The sequence below is a fragment of the Lissotriton helveticus genome, chromosome 5_1 (assembly GCF_964261635.1).
Source record: "Lissotriton helveticus chromosome 5_1, aLisHel1.1, whole genome shotgun sequence".
Classification (NCBI taxonomy): domain Eukaryota; kingdom Metazoa; phylum Chordata; class Amphibia; order Caudata; family Salamandridae; genus Lissotriton; species Lissotriton helveticus.
Genome location: NC_136065.1, coordinates 714,435,217 through 714,457,799, shown reverse-complemented (window position 1 = coordinate 714,457,799; position 22,583 = coordinate 714,435,217). Strand labels below are relative to the sequence as shown.

General features: G+C 46.0%; 1 protein-coding gene across 1 annotated transcript in view; it reads left to right on the top strand.

Annotated features, from left to right (window-relative positions):
- Nucleotides 1-21,326: 21,326 nt before the first annotated feature.
- TLL2 (tolloid like 2) overlaps nucleotides 21,327-22,583 on the top strand; it is a 2,328,887-nt gene continuing 2,327,630 nt past the window's right edge. The window contains exon 1 of the mRNA XM_078643121.1: nucleotides 21,327-21,690. Within this exon, the coding sequence (XP_078499247.1) occupies nucleotides 21,522-21,690 (169 nt within the window). The 5' untranslated portion in view covers nucleotides 21,327-21,521. The remainder of the gene's footprint in view (nucleotides 21,691-22,583) is intronic.

The following is a 22,583-nucleotide window of genomic DNA, read 5'->3' as shown; positions in this document are numbered from 1 at the left end:
AGCGCCTCCGGGCGCGGGAAATTGCGTCGGCGGCTTCTGCCGCTATGCCCCCTGGTGATTGCAGTCCTCCTCACGGCGGCCACGATGATGAGAGATGCGGCGGCGGGAGGACTGCAGGGCAGGGACACTGGATGGCTGTCGGCGTCCACAATATCAGCAAAAATGCCCCAGTAAGTTTTTAGGAGACACCCCAGCCCCTGAAGGAACTGAGCCACAGGAGCTTGGGCCTTACACAGCAGAGCTTTTGGGTTCAGGGGAACCCTTGAGGGAAGATATGTGCCAGGGACAGAAAATCTGTCCCATTCACCAAAAATCTGTCCCACTCTTGAAAGCCTGAGCAGCAAGCTGTTGATCAGGAAAAGGGAAGTGTCAGTGGTTCATACAGGAACTATTGGGAGGAAGAACTCCTTTACACTGAGGCCTGGGACCCCAAACCGGGTGCCACCAGGAGAGGAGTAGTACCTCAACAGTTTAGAGAGTTTCTCCTCATATTGGCCAATGAGATTCTCCTAGCTGGGCATCTTGCCAAGACTAAAAATTGGAGTAGGTTAGTAAACCACTTCTACTGGCCAGGAAATTCTCAGAAGGTGGAGGAGTTTTGTAACTCCTATGCCACCTGTCGAGCCAGTGGCAAGACAGATAGCCACATGAAGGCCCATTTAATGCCACTCCCAGTGATTGGGGTGCCCTTTGAGAGGGTTGGGATTGATAATGTTGGTCCCCTTGCCCCTCAGACAGCATCAGGAAACCGATTTATACTAGTGGTAGTGGATCATGCCACTAGGTATCCTGAAGTAATTCCCCTGAGGACTACCACTACCCCTGTAGTGGCTAAAGCCCTCCTTGATAGTTTTACCAGGGTTGGAATTCCAAAGGAGGCAGTATCGGACAGAAGTACAAAATTCATGTCTGCATACCTAAAACACATGTGGACTGAGCGTGGAATGACTTCTAAGTTCACTGCACCATACCATCTGCATACTAATTGGGGTGTTGAAAGACTTAAAAAGACCCTAAAGTGTATGATTGAGGGACTCCCTGAAAAGTTCAGAAGGAGATGGGATGTCTAACTCAGCGCGCCCGCCATGAACAATGGACTGGGCCCTACCCTATCCTTGGTAAAAAAGGGGATGTCACTTACTTAGTGGACCTTGGCACTTGCAGGAACCCCAAGAGGGTCATCCATGTGGACTGCCTTAAATCCTATAATGACAGGGCTGAAATGGCCATTCTCAGGGTTACATATGTGGATCAAGGAGCAAAGACTGGACCTCTCCCTGACTTCCTCTCAAACAACCCTAAATATGGGTCAGTTGAATGAGTAGTCTTGTTACGCATCCTCCCTGCCCAACAGTAGAATGATTGCAGGCAAGTCCTAAATCAGTTTGCTGAGCTCTTGTCTTTGACCCCTGGTGAACACATAATGCGAACCCTGGTGACGGCCTACCGGTCCATAAATAAAATAAAATCTACAGGCAGTCTGATCATGCCACAGAGAGCATCAATGCTGAAGTAATCAATATGCTGGATTTGGGTGTCATTGAACCCTCAGAGAACGCCTGGGCCTCTCAGTTGAGTGAGTCCCCAAACCTCACTACCAGGGCGGAAAGAAAGAAATTCTTTTTTTATGTGGACTACATGAGCCTCCGTTCTGTGACAAAAACAGATGCACATTCAATTCATAGGGCTGATTAATGAATTGACTGGTTAGCGGCAGCCAAAAATCTCAGTAATTTTGATCTCACATCAGGCTACTGGCAGATAGGTCTGGCCCCTGGAGTCAAAGAAAAGTCAGCATTCTCAACCCCAGATGGGCTCTATCATTTACTGTGATATCATTAGGACTAAAGAAATGCCCCTGCCACCTTCCAAAGGCTGGTGAATAAAGTCCTTCCTGGGCTGGACTCCTTTAGTGCAGCATATCTCAATGGCATTGCTGTCTTAGCTTCAACTGGCAGAATCACCTAATCCACCTCGGGGAGGTCCTGAAGGCTCTGCAGAGTGCAGGTGCCACTATCAAGGCAAGGGGGTGCAAGATAGGGCAGGACACAGTTGTACACTTGGGCCACCTTGTAGGTGGAGGTCAAGTTCAACCCCTACAACCCAAGATTCAGACTATTCTGGACTGGGTAGCGCCAACCACCCAGACTCAAGTCAGGACATTCCTTGGCTGGAATGGGTACTCCAGGAGGTTTGTGAAGGGCTGTGGGTCCATTGCTGGCCCCTCACAGAATTGACCCCCAGGAAAATGTCCAAACGTTTTAACTGGACAGTGAGCTGTCAAAAGGCTTTTGACACCCTGAAGGAAGCATTGTACCCATCACCCATTCTAAATACTCCAGGTTATACCAAGCAGTTCATACCCCAGACCAGTAATGATGGCCATGACCAACCTGTTTCTATCTTTAGCAAGAGGTGTCTCCCCAGAGAGCAGCGTTGGAGTGCCATTGATAGGGAAGCCTTTGCTATTGTTTCGTCCCTGAAGAAGCTCAGATTATACCTGTTTGGTTCTCACTTCCTTGTCCAAACTGTCCACCGATCTCTCAGATGGCTAATGCAAATGAAAGGTAAAAATCCCAAACTATTAGGGTGGTCCATATCTCTATAGGGAATGGACGTTACAGTGGAGCACAGATCTGGGATTGACCATGCCAGTGCAGATGGCCTTTAGAGGTTCTTCCAGTTAGAATGTGAAGACTCTCTTGGGAAAGGTTAGTCTCATCCTCTTTTGTTTGAGGCAGGGGTCATGTAGGAAAGTGCCTCTTTTTACATGGTTAGCCCTACATGCATGAGCAGATATTACCCAGCAATATCTGCGCCATTCTTTGATATTGTAGGTGCACTGGAAAGCCATAGAGAGTGCATGGGCTGGATACTTGTCATTAAGAGTTTCCTAGCTTTGTGATGGTTTCACTGTACCCTAAAGATGTTTGTTACCAAACATTGTGTCTTAATAAATCCTCACTGATGCTGCTGTTTGGATTTATTAATAAATGCACACAGGAGACACCTTAGAGCATGGGTACTGTAAAACATATCCCAGAGGGGCACACAGTACTGTCTGTGTCATGGCTGAGGGCCGCACCTATGCCTGCAGGGCAAGCATCAGAGTAGTGAAAGGCGGGTGTTGGGGGGATTAGCTGCTCTTTTGATTTAGGTGCCTTGATGCCCGCTTGGGCAAGGTTGCGCAAGATAAGATCCATTTCATTCATTCATTCATTCATTGGGGGACTTTAGCCAAATACATGGTGTCTGGACAACAAACTGAGCCTTCACGCGATGTCTGTCTGCAGGCCCGGACTGGGAACTGAAACTGGCCATGGCAAAGAGCTCGGGCAGCCCTGGGGTGTGGGTTGTGGAAAGCCTTGTCCCGCTTTTGTTGCGGGGCTGATATTGCAGCTATGCTGCAAAACCGGACCCTGGTAACAAAAACGGCCCCCCAGGGGTTTAAACCAGCCCCCACCCTGGTGCCTGCTACGGCCAGTCCATCCCTGTCTGTCTGCCACCAACGCTCTATTCGCATGCATCAAGAATTAAAGTCAAACTGACACACATGCATAGTAATAAAATACACTATTTTTAAGTTTACAGAGAGTTTATCATGTTTTTACATGTTTAGTACAATATTTATTTAAAACTAAAGGTGTTCCTAAAATTGAATTGTCCAGAACACCTTCCTTCTTTTCTGTTACTTTAGTTAATGTGTAAATAAAGGAAACCCATTTCTTTCACAGTTTTCTGAATATGCCTGCTCTGTCAAGTTAACAGCAGTCAAGAGCTGCTGTTCACCAGAGGGCCACAATTAAAGGTCAGGAGGTCAGCATGTGGCCTCCTAGTTGTACTTTGAGTATCCCTGCCTTAGATGGTCCCCATAAAACCTACCAAGCACTGGTATGGTCTCTGACTAGTTTTAGACAGCCTCCCACCACCAGGCATGTTTCTGACCTCATGGGATGTGAGTCAGAACTCTCAGAGGCCAAGAAAAGTCTGCTCTGGGCAGAGGTGCTTCACCCCTCCTCCATGCCAGGATAGCATTCCACAGCGATGTCACAATTGAAATGTGACCCAGGAATCTCCAGATAGTGGAACTTAGGAGGGGGTCTCCATTCAGCCAGCATCACCCCTAAGGTGGGGCAGGTGATGTGGAGCTCACTTTTCATTTCTCTCCATCTTGGTTTGAGAGGGAATTAGCCAATAAGGGTCAGGGTAGTGCCCCTTCCTACAGGAAGTGGTCACTTAGAGGGTGTAGACACCCTTAAGGTAGGTAGCCCATTGGCTACTGTTAGATCTCGAGCGACTTGTTCTCTAATCACACTACATAACCCATAATGCACTGCCAGGGAACAGGGTTGTGTGCTGTCCCATGCTGCCTTGGGACTGATCAGGTGATGGGGAGGTTCTTAAGCCTCCAGGTGTAAGCTAGCAGCACTTGGCTTTCTTGCTAGCTTCCCTGAAATGTGTCCTGGACTTAGAAACTCTTGATTACTCCCTGTCCGTGCCTTTTTGGAGTTCCTGCTATATTGGGGAATTCTGAGCCCTTTTATTGTTTCCAGACTTATTTTTTGTTAGTGTGCTGTTCGTGAATTATTTACGCTTTATCCTCCTTGTATCTCTGCTGGCTTTCAGACTCCCTCGACTTTTCAATTGTGACGGATTTTTAGCCGCTGGACTCCTTTATGTGCTCCGCGAACGCGTGCTGGATGAAAACGCGTTTTGCATGTGTTTTTCTTTTTTGAGTGCTCTGCCTATTATTGAAAACCAAATCTTTATTCAGCGCTCCGAAGCGCCACAATCTTTTGGCTGAAGAGGAACATTTGTAAATGCGAGACGCGTTAAGGATTTTTTTGCCTCGTGTTCCCGGCTCCTTCGTAATTGGATCCCTGTTACCCGCGCGGTGTGCGATGATTAAGGTTTCTTCCGTCTGCCTCCTCTGACACTGCAGGAATGGGCCAGCGTGAGGATTGGACTTATTTTCTGGACTCCATTTTTGCAGACATTACTCAAAGAGGATTTTAGGGGGTTTGAGGACAGAAAAAGACATCTTTACTCTCTTCCCAACACTATCCTGCACTGGAAGTGAAGAACCGGGTTATTTAAAACCCAGCGGCGCCAGGGGCACGCCCAAAGTCTTTGGGTTCCACCTGTCTTAGAATACAGAGACACGGGACTCTTCTTGGTTGCGTCAAAGATCAAATTTATTGGCTGCAGCCAGTGACAGAAGTCCTAGATATCATCACGGTATGAGTTCTCAGGAGACTGCTCAATTTTACACAGCAAGTCATCCCTTTTTATGCCAAACATTAGGCTTCTGGCAAACATTCCTTATTTACAGTTTAACCAATCACATCTTTCCACAACTAAAGTATCGCATGACGACAAACCCACTTTTCAGTTGCCCAGCCCATGATCAATCATCGGTCAAACCCAACATTCTTCTTTAGACAGGTCAAACGAACCCATAATAAAAAAGGCCACAACCCAATCATAAATAGACCATAAAGAAAGGAGCAGAAACAGGTGAGAGTAGGATAAGGCATATTTGTGTGCAATAAAACTTTACGATGTCCTGTGCTCTGATCCTTAATCTTGATCAGCTAAAGGGCAGGAACTGGTTTAACAAGGTCAGCTTCAGGCAACAGGGTCAGTTCACTCAGGTCAAACAGGAGTCAGCACGAACTGGAGCTAAGGTGTACATGTACTTAAAAGACTTGTTCAGCCACAGTCATCGGCCTATGTGAGGGCAACCACAAAATGGCTGCCATACACAAAATGGAACCCAAGGGTTCAGGACGAAATCCCTAAATACGTAGTGAATCCATCAATCTAACATGACGAAAACACTCATACTTGCCGCACTAACTAGTTACGGTTCGCTAATATCAAATTCATAACAAAACTATGACCTTTATGGAACGGGTTCAGAATTCACAGAACCTCAGACCCTCCTTTTGCCCTTACATAGGCAATAACCTAAACTCACGTCAGTCTGAATCCAGGTCTATATTCATCAGATCATCAAGATGTTGCTGGAGCATAATCCTATTACTTAGTACCTCTCTTGGGACAGGTCTCCTTGCACACGTAGTAGCACAGAGGCCACATATAGCAGGAGCGCACTGCACACAAAGACAGAACAGGAAAAGAATCGCTAAAGCCATCCCAATGATCATCAGAATCTTTCATCCCCAGGTCGATAACAGTTCCCAAAACCATCCAATCAACGACCAATCTCCTTTATCCACATTTATAGACTCAGAGATCTTATGTAACTTAGAAATGGCCTGGTATACTGTAGGAGCATTGTCTGGTATAAAAGCGCGGCAACTCGATTGGATCACTTTACATACCCCACCTCGATCTGCAAGTATGACGTCTAAAACCATTCGATTCTGTAACGTCATAAGGCGATCCGGTTGAAGCTCAGCGGTCAGATTACTAAGGGCACCGGCAGTTTCATTTATGGTGGATTCAACCACTCTCGTTAATTGCCGTAAGTTTCTACTGTTTGCCATAGGTCCCCAAAACGGTAGGAAACCCTTGAAAAAGTCTCCCACTTCTTGTCCAGTGGTATCTTCCTTACTGAAGACACCCCTAACGACTCTCGTTCTGTGGTAATCTACGGCAGCAGTGTACATAGGAGGCAACAAATATGCAACATAACATGTTCCCGAAAAATCAGGGGGCAACCATGTATATGCTCTATCATAGCAGACAAAATACGTGCCCTTAGCTGCTAAAAACCGTGGGGAAGTTTGGGACGCAAAGACATACGTCTGAGTACAAACACTCTTCCCTAACTGAGCTCTCGGATTCTTGCCTTTCCCTTGCAGACAAAAATGACCTCGATGGGGTACAATCCAAATAGGAGGTGACCTTTTTCGTCTCTGCTTCTCACCCAGACTAATACTATATCTGGTTGCATTCCAACCAACATATGCTAGTAACTCATCCTTGGGAATAGTCTCATACGTTTTGATATCTCTACTCATATCTGTAATTCCCTTCACCAAGGCTTTATTACTTGAGTTATCTCTCATGGAACGCAGGGGATAGATTTCTATGGCATAAATAAACATCGTCTGATATGCCCATACGGACCCATTGTAACTGAATGGCAGAACCAGATAAGGAATACCTCTATCCATAGTATGTGGCATAAGACCACACACCCAACAATTAGTTGTGTTTACTACTAACTGGTGTTGATGGAGAAGTTGCACATAGGAATTATTCACAAATTCCGACCTTCTAATCTGTTCGTGTTCAGGTAAAGTACGAAAAGAATGCAAAGAAGTAGTAGCAGGTAAAGTCGTAGGTTGGAAAATGGGTGCAGAAATCAGTTGAAGAGAAAATACAAACCAACCCACCAAAGCTAACGTCATGCTAAAAAACATCAAGAGACATGTGATCAGAAAACATTTGCTATGCATAATTTTACACAGTTTCTTCTTAAAGTTAATTTTCTCAACGGCTCTCTCAATCTCAAAAAACTCCATCCTCTAACCGATGCTGTTCACGGCGGTTGGTTTTCTTCTGCTAAGGAATGCTTCTGTCAGCCCAGGGAACTTCCTTAGACCAACCAGAACCATTGACCTTGCGTCTTCGGCTTGCACTCTCTAGTCTTTACACCGTGACCCTACAGCTGAACCCGGATGGTGGTTCACAAAAATATACCAAAAAAGTTTCTTGGCTGAGAGTTCAATTCCTGAGAGAGTTCAGTTCCAAAAATCAAAAAAAGGAATTCATTTATTTTATTAGTCCATTGTTTCTAGGACGTAGATTATAACGCTCTTTTCCAGGCCTCGTTTGAGGCTGAAACAACAGTTCAGGTTCAGTAGTGTCTAATCTTTGAGACACAGGCACAGCTTCTTGAAGGACATCGTCATCTTCTTTCTCAGAGCCTCTCCACACCAACTCAGCGTCGCTAAACGGTGCAAACTTCGGCACCCTTTCAGTCTCTGAATCTGCAATACCTTCAAGGACCCACTGGTCGTACGGCAGATGCAACAGCGCCCTCTTACAATGTATGCCGTGGATCCAGTTTTTCTTCCCGAAAACCCTTACTGAAGTCCTCGTAGATAGCAGGACTTGGTACGGTCCATTCCAGCGGGGCTGATCATTCTTAGTCCGCTGAAAAATTTTCACCACGACCCAGTCACCGGGATTGAGGATGTGACCTGGGTCCGCAGAAGCTGGCGGCAATTTATCATGAACCTGTTGATGTAAGACACGCAATTTAGTCGTCAAGTCATACAAGTAGTCCACCAGCATAGGGTATTCGATGTCACTAAACTTCGTTGGCCTCGGTACTCCCCAAACATTTGCCGGACGGCCAAAGACAATCTCATACGGACTAAGGCCTATCCGGGAATGTACTGTAGTTCTAGTCGACAAAAGTGCCAACGGTAAAGCATCAGGCCATTAAAGATCAGTGCTCGCTTGAATCTTAGCCAGCTTTAACTTTAACGTGCCATTATAGCACTCAACTAAACCAGCTGATTGGGGATAATTCGCAGCGTGGAATTTCTGGTGAATTCCCAACCCTTCACACACTCTCTTCATCACCTTCCCCACGAATTCACTTCCGTTATCGCTCCATACCATCCTTGGCAACCCAAACCTAGGGAAATATTCTTTGACCAGGACTTTAGCAGTGGACGAGACAGTATTATCTTTTAGGGGGTATGCTTCTACCCATCTAGAAAAGGCGCAAACAACTACAAGGACATACTTTAAATTATTGCACATTTCCATGTGGATGAAATCCAATTGCAAAACCTCGAATGGATACGTCGGAGGAGCAAAGTGACCAGCTGGAGTTGGGGTTCCCTTGCCAGGATTATACATTAAACACACCATGCAATTCTTGACCACATTCTCCGCACACTTGGGAATTCCAGCATTCTGCCATACTGGAGCCAACAACTTACAAATCCCTTTCACACTGATGTGAGACAAACCATGTGCCATAGTAACCACTGCAAGCACGTACGAAACTGGCAACATCCATCTTTGGTGTTCTGACAATTCAACCCAACAACCAGTCGAATCCAATCTACCCGTAGTTTCTCTCCAAACATTCTTCTCACTTTCAGTAGCTTCAGCCTGTATCGATTTCACACTCTCAATCGTATCTTCGCACATTCCAACATCACCAATCCATCTTGCAGGGCCTGCCACATACATTCGACTCATCAGATTTCTTGCTGTGTCTTTCGCAACTTCATCCGCAAACGCATTACCACGGCCAACATCATCCGTAACCTTCCGATGAGCACTACACTTCACAATCGCAACTTGCTTCGGCAAAGTAAGTGACTCGAGAAGCTCATTCACCAACTGTCCATGCTGAATCTTAGTCCCATGGGATGTGAGGACTCCCCTTTCTTTCCACAAACGTCCGAAACTATGGGCAACACCAAACACATACTGACTATCGGTATACACATTCACTCTCTTTCCTTCAGACAAAACACACGCTCTCGTTAATGCAATCAATTCCGCTGCTTGTGCTGAATTATAGCTCACTCGTGCAGTTTCAACAACTGTACTTAATGTCGTCACGGCATATCCTGCAGTCGTGTCACCATTCGGAAGCTTGTAGCATGAACCATCAACCCATAACGTACCATCAGGATCCGGAAGAGGAGAATCTTTTAAATCAATCCTACCCTTCGTCTCCTCTTCCGTCCTCAGAAAACAATCGTGCTGTTCCTGACCATCTGTATCCACAGACGTCGGCAACAATGTTGCTGGATTTAATACATTGCATCGCTTAATATGCACATGACTAGCCAAAAGTGTCAACTCATAACCCAACAACCTTGCACTAGTAAGGTGTTGAGTTTTGTCCGATTTAATAAAGTATCCACTGCATGTGGAACCATCACAATCAACGTATTATCCATCACCAGTCCAGCATACTGTCAGATAGAAACAGCCGCTGACGCTGTAGCTCTCAAGCAACTCGGCAACGCTCTAGCTACCGGATCTAAAGTTGACGAGAAATACGCACATGGACGCTGCTTATCACCGAATTGTTGAGTCAAAACTGACAATGCACAACCCTCTCTCTCGTGGACATAGAGTGTAAAAGGCTTACTGTAGTCGGGAGTACCCAACACAGGAGCAGAACACAATGCATCACGCAACTCAGAAAAACTTTTCTGACAATCGTCAGACCACGGAAGAGGATTCGGTGTATCTTTACAAGTCAAAGCCAACAGAGGTTTCGCTAATAGAGAGAAATTTGGAATCCACTGTCTACAATACGACGTGATACCCAAGAAAGCACGCACTTCTCTCTGTGTGCTTGGTACAGTCATTTGCGCAATCGCTTGAATTCGTTCTGGGGTCAACCTTCTTCCCTCCTTTGACAAGAGATGACCTAAGTAGGTCACTTCTTGGCGACAATACTGCAACTTAGAAGGTGACACTTTATGATGCAAGTCCGACAGATGTCGCAACAAAGAAAGAGTAGCTTCTTTACAAGTTTTCTCATCATCAGCGGCCACTAACAGATCATCCACATACTGAATGAGAGCAGCACCAGCAGGCAACACAAGAGTATCAAGTTGAGTTTTCAAAGCCTGACTATAGATAGAAGGACTTTCACAATAGCCTTGGGGAGCTCTCTTAAAGCGGAAGCTTCGGCCTCCTAAAGAGAAGCCAAAAATATCTCTACTTTCCTCGGCAATTGGAATGCTGAAGAAAGCATTCTTCAGATCTATAACCGAAAACCAGGCAGCTGAAGCAGGAATCAAAGTCAACAAAGCAGTAATATCCGGAACAACTGGAAACTGTGGCACAACAATCTTGTTAACCTCTCTAAGATCGATCACAAACCTATAAACAGGTGGGTGAGTAGAGTCAGTGCGCTTCAGGACAGGCAAAACGGCACTGTTACACACATTACCTCTCGTTTCTTCAATCACATCTTTCTCAATCAAATCATAGATGATCGCTAAAAGCGTTCTTTCACCATCGCTAGAAATCCGATATTGGGGAATACGCGGCATTTTAACATTCGTTTTAAGCGTTACAACATAAGGTGGAATCTCCAAAAGACCCACATCATTAGGACCAGTAGCCCAAAGAGTATCAGGGAGAGAACGCAATTCCGGTGGAAGCCGATCTTTAGACAAATACATCGGAGAGATCACTTTCTTACCCAATGTAAGCTGTACTCCCGCAGGAGAACAACGTAATGTTGCATGCAACCTTTTCAACAAATTCTCACCACAACCTGTCGTTAAAATGAGAGGTGCTTCCAACTCACAAGGCCCTATAGAAAGAGACAAGGGACTAGAAACTGGGTTACGAACTGGGGCGCCAGAGAATCCTACTGAAACATTAGTTAAGCCAGACAAAGGTGCGCCAGGGAGTTTAGAGTGCATGATAGAACTCTTCGCTGCACCAGTATCCAAAAGAAAAGGCTCTACCACACCCGATGTGGCTACTGCAACATAAGACCCACTCTGATCTACTGGACCTGACACTACTCCCTCTCTTTGTCCATGGCTGTCCTAGCAATCATTATAATCAGCATTCTCACTCTCAACATAATAGTCATCAGCATAGTACTGAGTCGACTGACCAGATGCAATTTTCTGTTGATCAAAACAATTCATAGAATTCTGTGGGGGAAAGGAACGTTCGTTCTGAGGAAACGCACCACGTCCTCTACCCCTAGACACTTGCTGAAAACCACCACGGCCTCTCGGGCCGTCATACCACTTGCGCGCTGTCGCAACACAGGGCACTCATTTTTATAATGGCCTTCCTCCCTACAATACGCAGACTGATTTAAACCCAAGGGTGGTCTTGGAGGAAAATACCCAGCGTTCTGTGACGGTCTCTGAAATGGGGGAGGTTGCTGAAACTGTGGGCGTTGATGTGACTCTTGCTTATTCAAGCGAGGCGGATACGCCTGCTGCAAAAGACCCTTTGTCTTTAAGTCTTTGGCCTTTTTCTCTACTCTTACTTTCTCATTCTTGTCCCTATTCTCGTAGTACTGTGCAGTCGCTAATATCTGGGCCGACGAGGAAACAGCCCAAGAACTCTCAGAATCTTTCATTTTATTACACAGTTCAGGAAGTAAGTTTAAAACAAACTTATCTACGAACAATCTTTGCCCACCTTCCGTACTCATATCCTGACCACTATGATCTATAAATGTTTCTTCAAATCTAGTGAAGAAATCAGATACACTTTCATCCTTCTTCTGCTTACATGCTGCTAACTTGTCCCAATTTACTCGTAACGCTGGCATCATCGTCTTCATTAAATTAATAATTCTACCTGGCAATTCCGTAACCAAAGGTTCAGGTTTAGCACCTCCCTGTTGTCTACCATCTGCAGCAATAATATTCGCCCAAGTATCTCCTAATTCTGCCGCATGATTCTCATGACGAATCTTTGCCCACAAAGGTTGCGGAACTACATTACCCATCAACATGTCAATGTCGGCTAAATTCATAATACACGCATCTACTGTCTGAGACAATTCTTTGTAATAACCAGCAGGATTCTTACGAGGATCAGGTAAGGTCTGCTTAAGAGCCAAGACCTCTGCTCTCTTCCAAGGGACATGTACCCATACTCGCTGAAAATGAGCAGGTGCGGCAACAATACCCCGATTTACATTAACCTGAACTGCTTCCTTCCATACAGGAGGAACTTCTCTCATGGGATACTGTCTCGCTTTTCTTCTAACAGAGGAATCAGGTTCGTACAATGTCTGAGGCGGAAGGGTAGATCTAAAAGCCAGTATCGTCTCTACGGCATCTGTAATATCAGATTCCACTATCATCCCTTTAGCAAAATCAGACTGAACATCAAGTAGTTCCTGCGGGATCAAACCCAAATCATTATCTTCCCATTCCTGACGCAGAAACATACACATTACATTAAAAACATACCTTTGCTTGGGCGGTTCCCACTGAAAGAAAACATCCATAACCGCTGGCAAACTATACCTGAGGCATTCATAATCCATTTACGAGCTAACACATCCAACACAGCCCGTTCCTCGGAACCAGGAAGCGGACTACGACTCTGCCTATGTTCCGAAAAGGGGTCATATTCAATGACCCAAACAATGGAGACAATAAATTAGTAACAGTCTCTGTCATTCGTTTTCGAACAGAAGGAGAAGAAGCAGACATAAGAACAGGAGAATAAGTATTTTGAGGCAAAGAAGGTGTAGGAATAAGAACAGTAGGAGTCTCAGATGCAGAAGCGGAAGGCAAAGGAGTTTGAGGCAAAGCTGGTAGCGAAGCTTGCGACCAAAGAGCGGGTTGCGCAGGAGGTGGTAAAGCCATCTGTGGAGTACCAGGTGGCTGAACAACAGCAGGAGGTTGAACCACAAAGGGTGGAACAACCAGAGGTAATAGAGGTGCAGTAGCACCCTGCACATAAGGAGGTGGTAATCTCAGTAAATGAGACATCAAGGGATCTTTTTCAAGATCTTCAGTCGCTTTTCGAGGAGGAGACGGCAAGGCCGGATAACATTTATCTATGGCCATACAACGCTGCCTATCTGAAACTTCACTCGCTCGCTCCTCTCCATCATCCCTATACTGCCTAGCAGCTTGTAGTACCGACATATTCCTATCTTTCCTATCTCGTTTAGCTTGTTTGATTTCTCTCTGTTTGCCTTCTTTACGCCAAAGGCGAAAGGAGTCAAACATTGCCGGCAGGGCTTTCTTCCTAAATAATTTCGTTTCTAAATTATCTAAAATCTCAGTATCAAAACTACCATGTTGGGGCCATCGTAAAACCCCATCTTTTCTAGGACCCATACTTCATTAAACGAAATGGGGCCCACGCCGTGTTTAGAATAGAGCTCATAAGTCGGAGTTCCAACTGGAGGTATCGGACATTAATCCTCCAATCGGGAATCCCTGTTACAACCACAACAGAATATTCTCCCAATTTTGCTAAGACCAGGTATCTTCGCTCACTAATCTAGCTTCAAACTTCAAGGGATTATCTACAACGATAGTCTCGCAAATATACGAGTCCCTCGGCTTTGGAAATTGCAATTTTCAAATCAAAACTAAGGACCAAACAAACTAAGAACCAAAGAACCAAAAACTAAGGACTGGGAGCGACCCATTTATACTTAACTGAGGTATCAGTCACGCCACCAGAAGACCCGTCTATCGGCTCGCCGTACAAAGCATCACAAATGGGTCCAAGACAGGGCGACAGTCAGGGCAGCAGTCCTTCGTAGCCGTCAGGAAAGCGGGAAGCCTCGCAGAAAAGACCTTCAGTCCACATTCGACATGCCGGGGTCGATGAAGTGGTGGCCGTCCTCCAGAATTTCCTCACGAAGCTCCTCACGATCTTCAGGCTTGGACCGGTACCGCTGAAGTCGCCCCACGTTGGAAGCGCCAACTGAAGAACCGGGTTATTTAATACCCAGCGGCGCCAGGTGTACGCCCAAAGTCTTCGGGTTCCACCTGTCTTAGAATACAGAGACACGGGACTCTTTTTGGTAGCGTCAAAGATCAAATTTATTGGCTGCAGCCAGTAACAGAAGTCCTAGAAATCATCACGGTATGAGTTCTCAGGAGACTGCTCAATTTTACACAGCAAGTCATCCCTTCTTATGCCAAACATTATGCTTCAGGCAAACATTCCTTCTTTACAGTTTAACCAATCACATGTTTCCACAACTAAAGTATCACATGACGACAAACCCACTTTTCAGTTGCCCAGCCCATGATCAATCATTGGTCAAACCCAACATTCTTCTTTAGACAGGTCAAACGAACCCATAATAAAAAAGGCCACAACCCAATCATAAATAGACCATAAAGAAAGGAGCAGAAACCGGTGAGAGTAAGATAAGGCATATTTGTGTGCAATAAAACTTTACGATGTCCTGTGCTCTGATCCTTAATCTTGATCAGCTAAAGGGCAGGAACTGGTTTAACAAGGTCAGCTTCAGGCAACAGGGTCAGTTCACTCAGGTCAAACAGGAGTCAGCACGAACTGGAGCTAAGGTGTACATGTACTTAAAACTTGTTCAGCCACAGTCATCGGCCTATGTGAGGGCAACCACAAAATGGCTGCCATACACAAAATGGAACCCAAGGGTTCAGAACGAAATCCCTAAATACGTAGTGAATCCATCAATCTAACATGACGAAAACACTCATACTTGCCGCACTAACTAGTTACGGTTCGCTAATATCAAATTCATAACAAAACCATTACCTTTATGGAACGGGTTCAGGATTCACGGAACCTCAGAAGTCTCCGATTTATTTTTTATGCACTTTTTGGCCATTGGAAACCCTCCTATTCCTGATACTTTTCATTTTGAGACCTAGGAGTATTTTGATTCTACTTTTAGCATCCTCTTCAGTCATTAATCAGGTAAGGGTGGGATGGCACAAAATCTTCATAATAGGAATATTAGTAACTAAGATAGTTTTAAGTTTGAGACAATTAGGAAACCCTACAATAATTCTGTATGTTTTATTTCTTCTATGCAGAGCCTGCCTAATCCTGCCTTGAACATACCTTCCTTTAAATTCTTTGACGTACTTGGAGATACCTCATTTCTGGGTCTCTTTTTTTTCTGGAATTACCTACCCTCTCTTGTGTTTTTTATGGTTACACGGTGAGGGTGGTAGTCTCAGAAAAGGTAGAGACATTAACTTCGCTCCTGTGGAACGGCGACTTCTGCCTGGGACTGCAGTGATACCTGACAGCTACTACCTGTCACTCCCTTTAACACCCCTAAATTTAGTATTTAGGTGGCATTCCTCGACCCTGAACTTAGCATTGACATAAAGGCAAGAAAAGGACAAAGAAGAGTTGCTGACCCTTGGACTGAAGCCCTGCTAGAGAAAATTGGTGCCAAACCCTGCCTGTTACCTTAAGGGTTCAATAATTGTGATGTGCTTTCTCGTCCTGCAACTGTGATGACACCAAGAACCCTGGAGCTCCACCAGCCTTCTGCAAATTGGCAAAGAACGTTGGTACTCCTCCCCTGAAGCCACAGGCATCGAACGGCAGAATCTGGTTTGACCAACTTGCTGCTCCCCGGGTACTCTGACACAGAATCCAAACCAAAAGGTTTGCACTAGCCTTGGAGGATCAATTATGTCTCCCCTCCAAGTATGGAGACACCAGGATCTACCAGAGCCATGCCACACCAATACCCTGGGTACCAGACCCTCTGCAGCATTCACCAAGACGAAAAGTCAAATCCAGACTCCAACTGCCCAGAAAGCAAGCACCAATCAAGGGATGGCAAGACCCCTGAGACTAACTTCATGAGTGGCCAAGCTCTCCATACTTCCTGCTCCTGACTATGAGGACATCTTGGCGTGGGCTGCCCAGCTGACCTATCTGCTCTGCACCCAGCCCGTCCAGCCTGGGTACCGATGAACCATCTGTGCTCCTTTAGTTCTGAGGCCCTTGTGACCTACTCCCTCAGGGGGTCTCCTCAGACTTACCTTGAAGTCCCTTTGTGCAGTGTGTTTTCAAGTGGCCCCCTTCTTTGTAGCGCACCAACTACTAGCGACATCAACACCCTGCTCCTGGCCCAATCCAGGACACTCCTGAGAATCCGCTGGGGGAACATTGGGCCTGGCCTTGCTACTTACCTAAATCCCGAAATCCAACTGTGTGATTTTGTATGCAGTTTTCTATTTTGTTCTAATGGCTTCAGTGGTGCATAAGAGTGATTTATTTTGTGAACCTGAAAAATTAATATCTTGAAAAGTACTTACTGTAGAACAAAGTTCTTGCTCTGAAATATTACATAAAATTCAGTGTTATTTTTGTCAATTGGTTTTGGATTTATTCTTGAGTGTTTGTCTCATGTATTGCCTCTGTGTGTACAACAAAGGCTTAGCACTACCATCTGATAAGCTTAATTGAATGCCCACACTATCACAAATAGAGCATTAGTATTACCTACTTTTGCCTTTGTATACCAATCTGGTCTCTCTGGGCTCTCTACACAGGGTACTTCATTTCAGCGCATTATATAGAGATCCAGCTTCCTACGTGGTCTATATTTATTGTATCAAGAGTGAATAATTATTCACTCTTGGTACAATACAAATAAAATGCAGACCCGCTTTACATCTAGCAACAAACTGAGGTAGCTAGTGACATTGTTTGAATGCCGGCACAGGTGTAAGAAGGTGCCTGTGCCATTCCAGCAATGTGAGCATGTCTGTGTGACTATGTGTGTGATTTAAAGTAAGAGAGTGTCAGTGAAGGAGTAAGTCTTTGTGAGTAAGAATGACGGACAGTAAAGACAAGTATGTATAAGAATGAATGGGAGTGACAGAGAATGACAGTGAGTGTTACTGAGTGGTACTGTGTGTGAGGCACAGTAAGACTAAGTAATTTGCATTTTATTTCTCATAGTTTTATAAGATGTCGTAGCCTTTTAACTATCCTGATTATTTTATCTAAATTATGTTCTGTTACTTCATGACATATTTTTATTTAATGTATTGTCATTTATGTGGTTTTATGATTTGCTTGTCAAATCGAATAAAGTTTATGATTGATTTATTGACTGACTGACTGATCGACTGAGTAATTCAGAATGAGTGGGACTTGGTGAGAGAGTGGGTCAGAATAGAATGAGTTAGACTGCTTGAATTAGTGAGACAGGGTGAGACTGAGTGAGTCAAAGTGAGATAGAGTGAGTCAAAGTGAGACAATAAACGGTGGGGGTTATGTTTAAGAGCCCTGCGCCGGCAAAGCGTCACTTTTTTAGATGCTCCGGAGACACGAGCCTCTCAATCATATATATGAGGCAACGAAAAACAACCCAATGTGACTTTGCATGGCTTCCTAGATATGGAGTAAGACACAGCAGCAGGCGGGCAACTAGAGCCAAATTTCGGGGGGGGGGGGGCTGAAAAATATTTCGGGGGGGCTAATTCTTCCAAACATAGACAGAGTGGCTGTAAGAAGGGGCGAGCACACAACAAAAGCCTCATTTACACGTAAATGGTCTTTTAAAGACCTGTTAAGTACTCGGGTGCGGCTGCAGTTAAATGCTCGCCAGCCCGCGAATACGTGTCAGCCCGGGCTGACACACACGACGGGGGGGGCTGAAGCCCCGTGAGCCCAATGGGTGTTGCGCGCCTGCACAGCAGAGCAAAGCGCTGCATGACTTACTCTGTGCCAAGGAGGTGTTCCATGGGCGTTGCGGTGGATGTTCCCATGCAAGACCCATGGATTTTGACACTGCCACAGATTTACAAAGTCAAGTAAACCTGGGACAGTACCAAAACCTTATGCCTCCCTAGAGCAGGTGTAACCAGGAGAAATGTTTTAATTTCTCATTGTTTTTTCCTCTTTCCATTTGTGCTACAATCTGCAGCACTCGTAGAATGAGGAGAACGCCTCCATGAGTTGTTTTTGTGCAGGAAGGTTTCCCTTACTGTACAAAAACAATCCTGCCTACAACACAAAACAAGGGTGCCTGTATTGATGCTAGGCGCCAAATGGTGCCTGCGCTGGCTGAAAAGACAAGACAGTAGATGCCCTTTCGATTTGGCATAGGGCAGCGCAGCAAAAAGACTTGCGACTCTGTCCTACGCCAAATCTTTGTAAAATGAAGCCCTTGGTTTAAGAAAGTGTGAGAAAACCCTTCAAGAAGAAGCTCATTGGAAATCGAACAAAGGATTAGCCACACCACTTTTACAGTTCACCAGCCACTACTGGTTCCTACCAAGCAAGCCCGGCTCCAGGAATTTTTATTTCGGTGGGCCAAGGGTGCATTTGGGTGGTCCACTGCGGGCTCGATTTGTCATGTATATGTCTAGGCAGACCTGCTTCAGGGCCCTCCTTTATCTCTTCTTAGTCTTACACAGCCCAGTAAAACGCACTCTTTTCCAAATCTCTTTTTAATGTTATCACTCTCAAAAGTGTTTTTTCCATGTAATGTTCCTTTGATGGGAAGAGGAGGTTTCTGAGGTGGGAGTATCAGGCAAGTGACACATCTCGGGCTTCCTCTGTGGGAGCCTTCAGGGAGAATCCCTCTTCATACCTACTTCCACCTGACCCTGGACTCTGCAAGGCACTCCCTTACAGGCTTGATTATACCCACTCCTCCCCAATGCACCTTATCTCACAGCTGACCTTGGGCCCCAGCCCCATATCAGGCACCATTGGGCTCCACTTTCATTTTTCCCCGTAAAAACATTATTAAAATCACCTTCAAACTTAAAACATTGACTACAGCAGTAAATATAATTAGCACCCACTTTAAAGTATGTTCCACAGTAGCCCTTATGACCCCACCTGCTAATTAAATAAATAAAAACAGAAAGGCCATGACAGGGCCGGCTTCAGCTCTGTTGCGAAAGTCTTTTTTGGCACCCCACCACGGACCTCTTTCTCCGTAAATACCTTTACTACCACCTTCCAACAATGCCCCTCATCCCTCCATGGCCCCCCATTGACCTCCTCCTCGGATTTCCTCACTGCCACACGCCACTAGTGCCCCTCATCTCCCCATAACCCCTCCCCCTTATGACCTCCTCCTCAGAATCCCTCACTGCCACCCTCCACCAGTGCCCCTCATCTCTCTGTAGCCCCTCCCCTTCATGATCTCCTTCTCAGACTCCCTCACTACCAACCTCCACCAGTGCCCCTCATCTCGCCCTAGCTTCCCCCTCCACCCCATGACCTCTTCCTCGGATTCTCTCGCTGCCACCCTCCAACAGTGCCCCTCATCGCTCCAAAGCTCCTCCCACTACCTCCTACTCGGATTCCCTCACTGCCACCCTCCACCAGCGTCCCTCATCTCTCCGTAGCCCCCCCGTGGACCTCTTCCTCAGATTCCCTCACTGCCACCCTCCTCCATTGCCCTCATCTCTACGTAGCCCCTCTCTCATATGCTTTCATTTGTTGTATAGCGCTTACTAATATCAGTGTAGTGTGTGTCAGTACTTTACAAAACGCACACATTAAACAGAGACAATGAATCATACAAGTATGTAAATCAGTCTACAGGAAATGTCACATTAGCCAATGAGTATTACAAGGTGTAGGAATCACATGTCATTCATACTGGTGCGCAGGATATATCTTAAAAGGGTTTGGTCTGGTGAAACACAACCTTAGGATTTAAAAAGTATTCCATGGGTGTTAGCTTTACTGATAAAAATGTATATCTGCCCAAACATACTCAGTTTAGCAACATTAGAATAATGAAAGACTGAGGAAGTTCTAACTATTTCACAAAACAAAAAAAGTGAAGTTCTAACTATACCATTCATGTTTGTATGCAGCTCTTTGATGACAGTTCATTGGTCTCTGTCCTATGTTAGGATTGTAACTTCTGTACTGCAAGTAACACAAGGATCTCTGTGACAAAGGCAGTAACCCACTGAGGTTCCACATAAAACACAGTTCATCTGCATTTAAAAATACTAACAGACAAATGATTGCTCTCCAGCAGGATCATTCATCACCAGCGTTATCTGGGCATTTTGTATTATCTAATTGTTATCCTGCATCGGCCATGATAATGATAAAAACTGTTTAAATGAAGCACATGAAGTATGACTGGTGCTGGGCCTGTGCAGATTTTTAAAAGAAAAAGAAATAGTAACACATTCTCTTACCTACTTCATTAGTCAAACTTTATGTCACAGGCAGCCTGATGTGCTAAGCAGCTGCAGGGGTCAGGAAAGGTGAATATGAATAAACAAACTTCTTTTCTCCTGTGCTCCATAGAAAAAGAAATATCCACACAGAAGAACAAGAGGCAAAGGTTACCCATTGTCAAAGAAAGATTTTGTCGCCTTTCGCCATGTGGAGATGAAGGGGTGTTAAAATAAACAGAGCCTCGTTCATATGTAAATGGTCTTAAAGACCTGTGAAGTACTCGGGGGCGGCTGCGATAATCTCAAAAACTGTGTGTGTGCGCGCCCCGGGATGCTGTCTCTGCCCAGGCGCACACACACAGACACCCTTTCAGGTCAATGCCCTTGCACGCCTGCCTTCAAGCCCTCACTGCGAGGGCCAGGCTCATGTTTGGGTGGGCCTGGCCCACCCGGCCCACCCGCTAGAACCGGGCCTGCTACCAAGGTAGGAAGGCTGCATGCTGAAGTATAGTGACACATTTCTAAGGGGGGGGTGCAGAGCCAGATTGCGATCTGTAGAAGGTGGTTGTTGGGTTGCTGTGGTTAAGTGTGGTGCTGATGCTGAGTTTGGAGTGTCCCAGCATGGCTCACTGCTACACCCTACTCTTAAGTGTTTACGGGCACGGGCGAGTCGCAACCACTCAGTGTTTCGGCCGGCGCTGCCGGTGATTGGCTGAGGTCGGCTCCCAGGGGCGGTCTCTGCCTTCTGCTGTCTCTCAGGGCGCGTTTCACTGCTCCGGCTCCAGGGGACAGAACTACTCGTGGGCTCTTCTTACAGCGAGCGACAGCCCCCTGCCTGACGCCGGTCCTGCACTGCTCGCAGCCGTCCAAGCCCGCTTCTCTTCTCGGTCACTCGCCTATCACCCGGTGCCCTGGACCATGAGCCGGGTTGTGGCCCCCAGCGCTGCCCGGGCGCTCTTGGTCCTGCTGCTCGCCGCCCTCGTGCCCTTGCGCCCGGGGCTAGGGCTGGAGCAGGACCCGGCGCTGGAATACCTGCTCGAGGAGGATGCAGTGGACAATCTGGACTACAAGGATCCCTGCAAAGCCGGTAGGTGGCAAGACCCCACACTCTACTATCTTGAGCCGGGCTCAGGAGTTCGTTCAGAAGTTAAGCAAATATGCGTTCTACATTAGCACGGTCAGTAAGTCCAAAGGATAAAGTCAGGCAGTGAAGCATCCTTAGTTCCGCAGCTGCCGGCTCGCGCTGTCATGACGCGTTGCTCGCGGGTGTCCGTCCACCCTAAATCAGCCGTGAAGAGGCAAACGCTGCTTCTTTAGCCTGATTTGACTGATACTCTTTACAAGGGGCGTGGTCGAATGGTTTTGCAGAGAGACCTTGTTTAAAATCTCGGTTGCCGTACTTGACTACTACCGTGTGATGCTCGGGCAATCCCTTTATCTCCCTTTGTCGGTTTACTTGGCTGCCAAAAGTTGTGGCACTTAGTAAAGAGCAAACTACTGGCGAATGTTAAAAGAATGAAATGCAAAAATGAATTTGTGTTTTTTTTAGCTTTATTAAAAGTTCCTTCTGTTCAGTCCAAATAACGTTATGTTGTGTAGAATAAAGCGACGTGCGTTTGCTCCATGTGTTAAGGGGGCTGAGGTTATACGAGGACATGCAGGACCTGGGTACCAGATATTCAGGCATCTCTTTTTTTTGGTGGACCAGTAGTGGGGCCGTTGTAGCCTGTCTTGGTGATTAGCGGATGTTTTTCTTTGCAGGTGCTTTAACTTCCATGATACACTGAGCTGGGGCTTCTTCCGGTGGTGCGCGTGGAATGTTAAAAGGGCACACGCTGAACCTTTCATTTGGCCTGCCTTTGAGATGGAAAGACTCTTCGCAGTATCAACTGTCGTGCCAACTGTACTAATGTTTCTCTCATACATGGTCTGATTTGTTTATTTCCAAAGCAATACATCGATCCGTTCTAGTGACAGGCC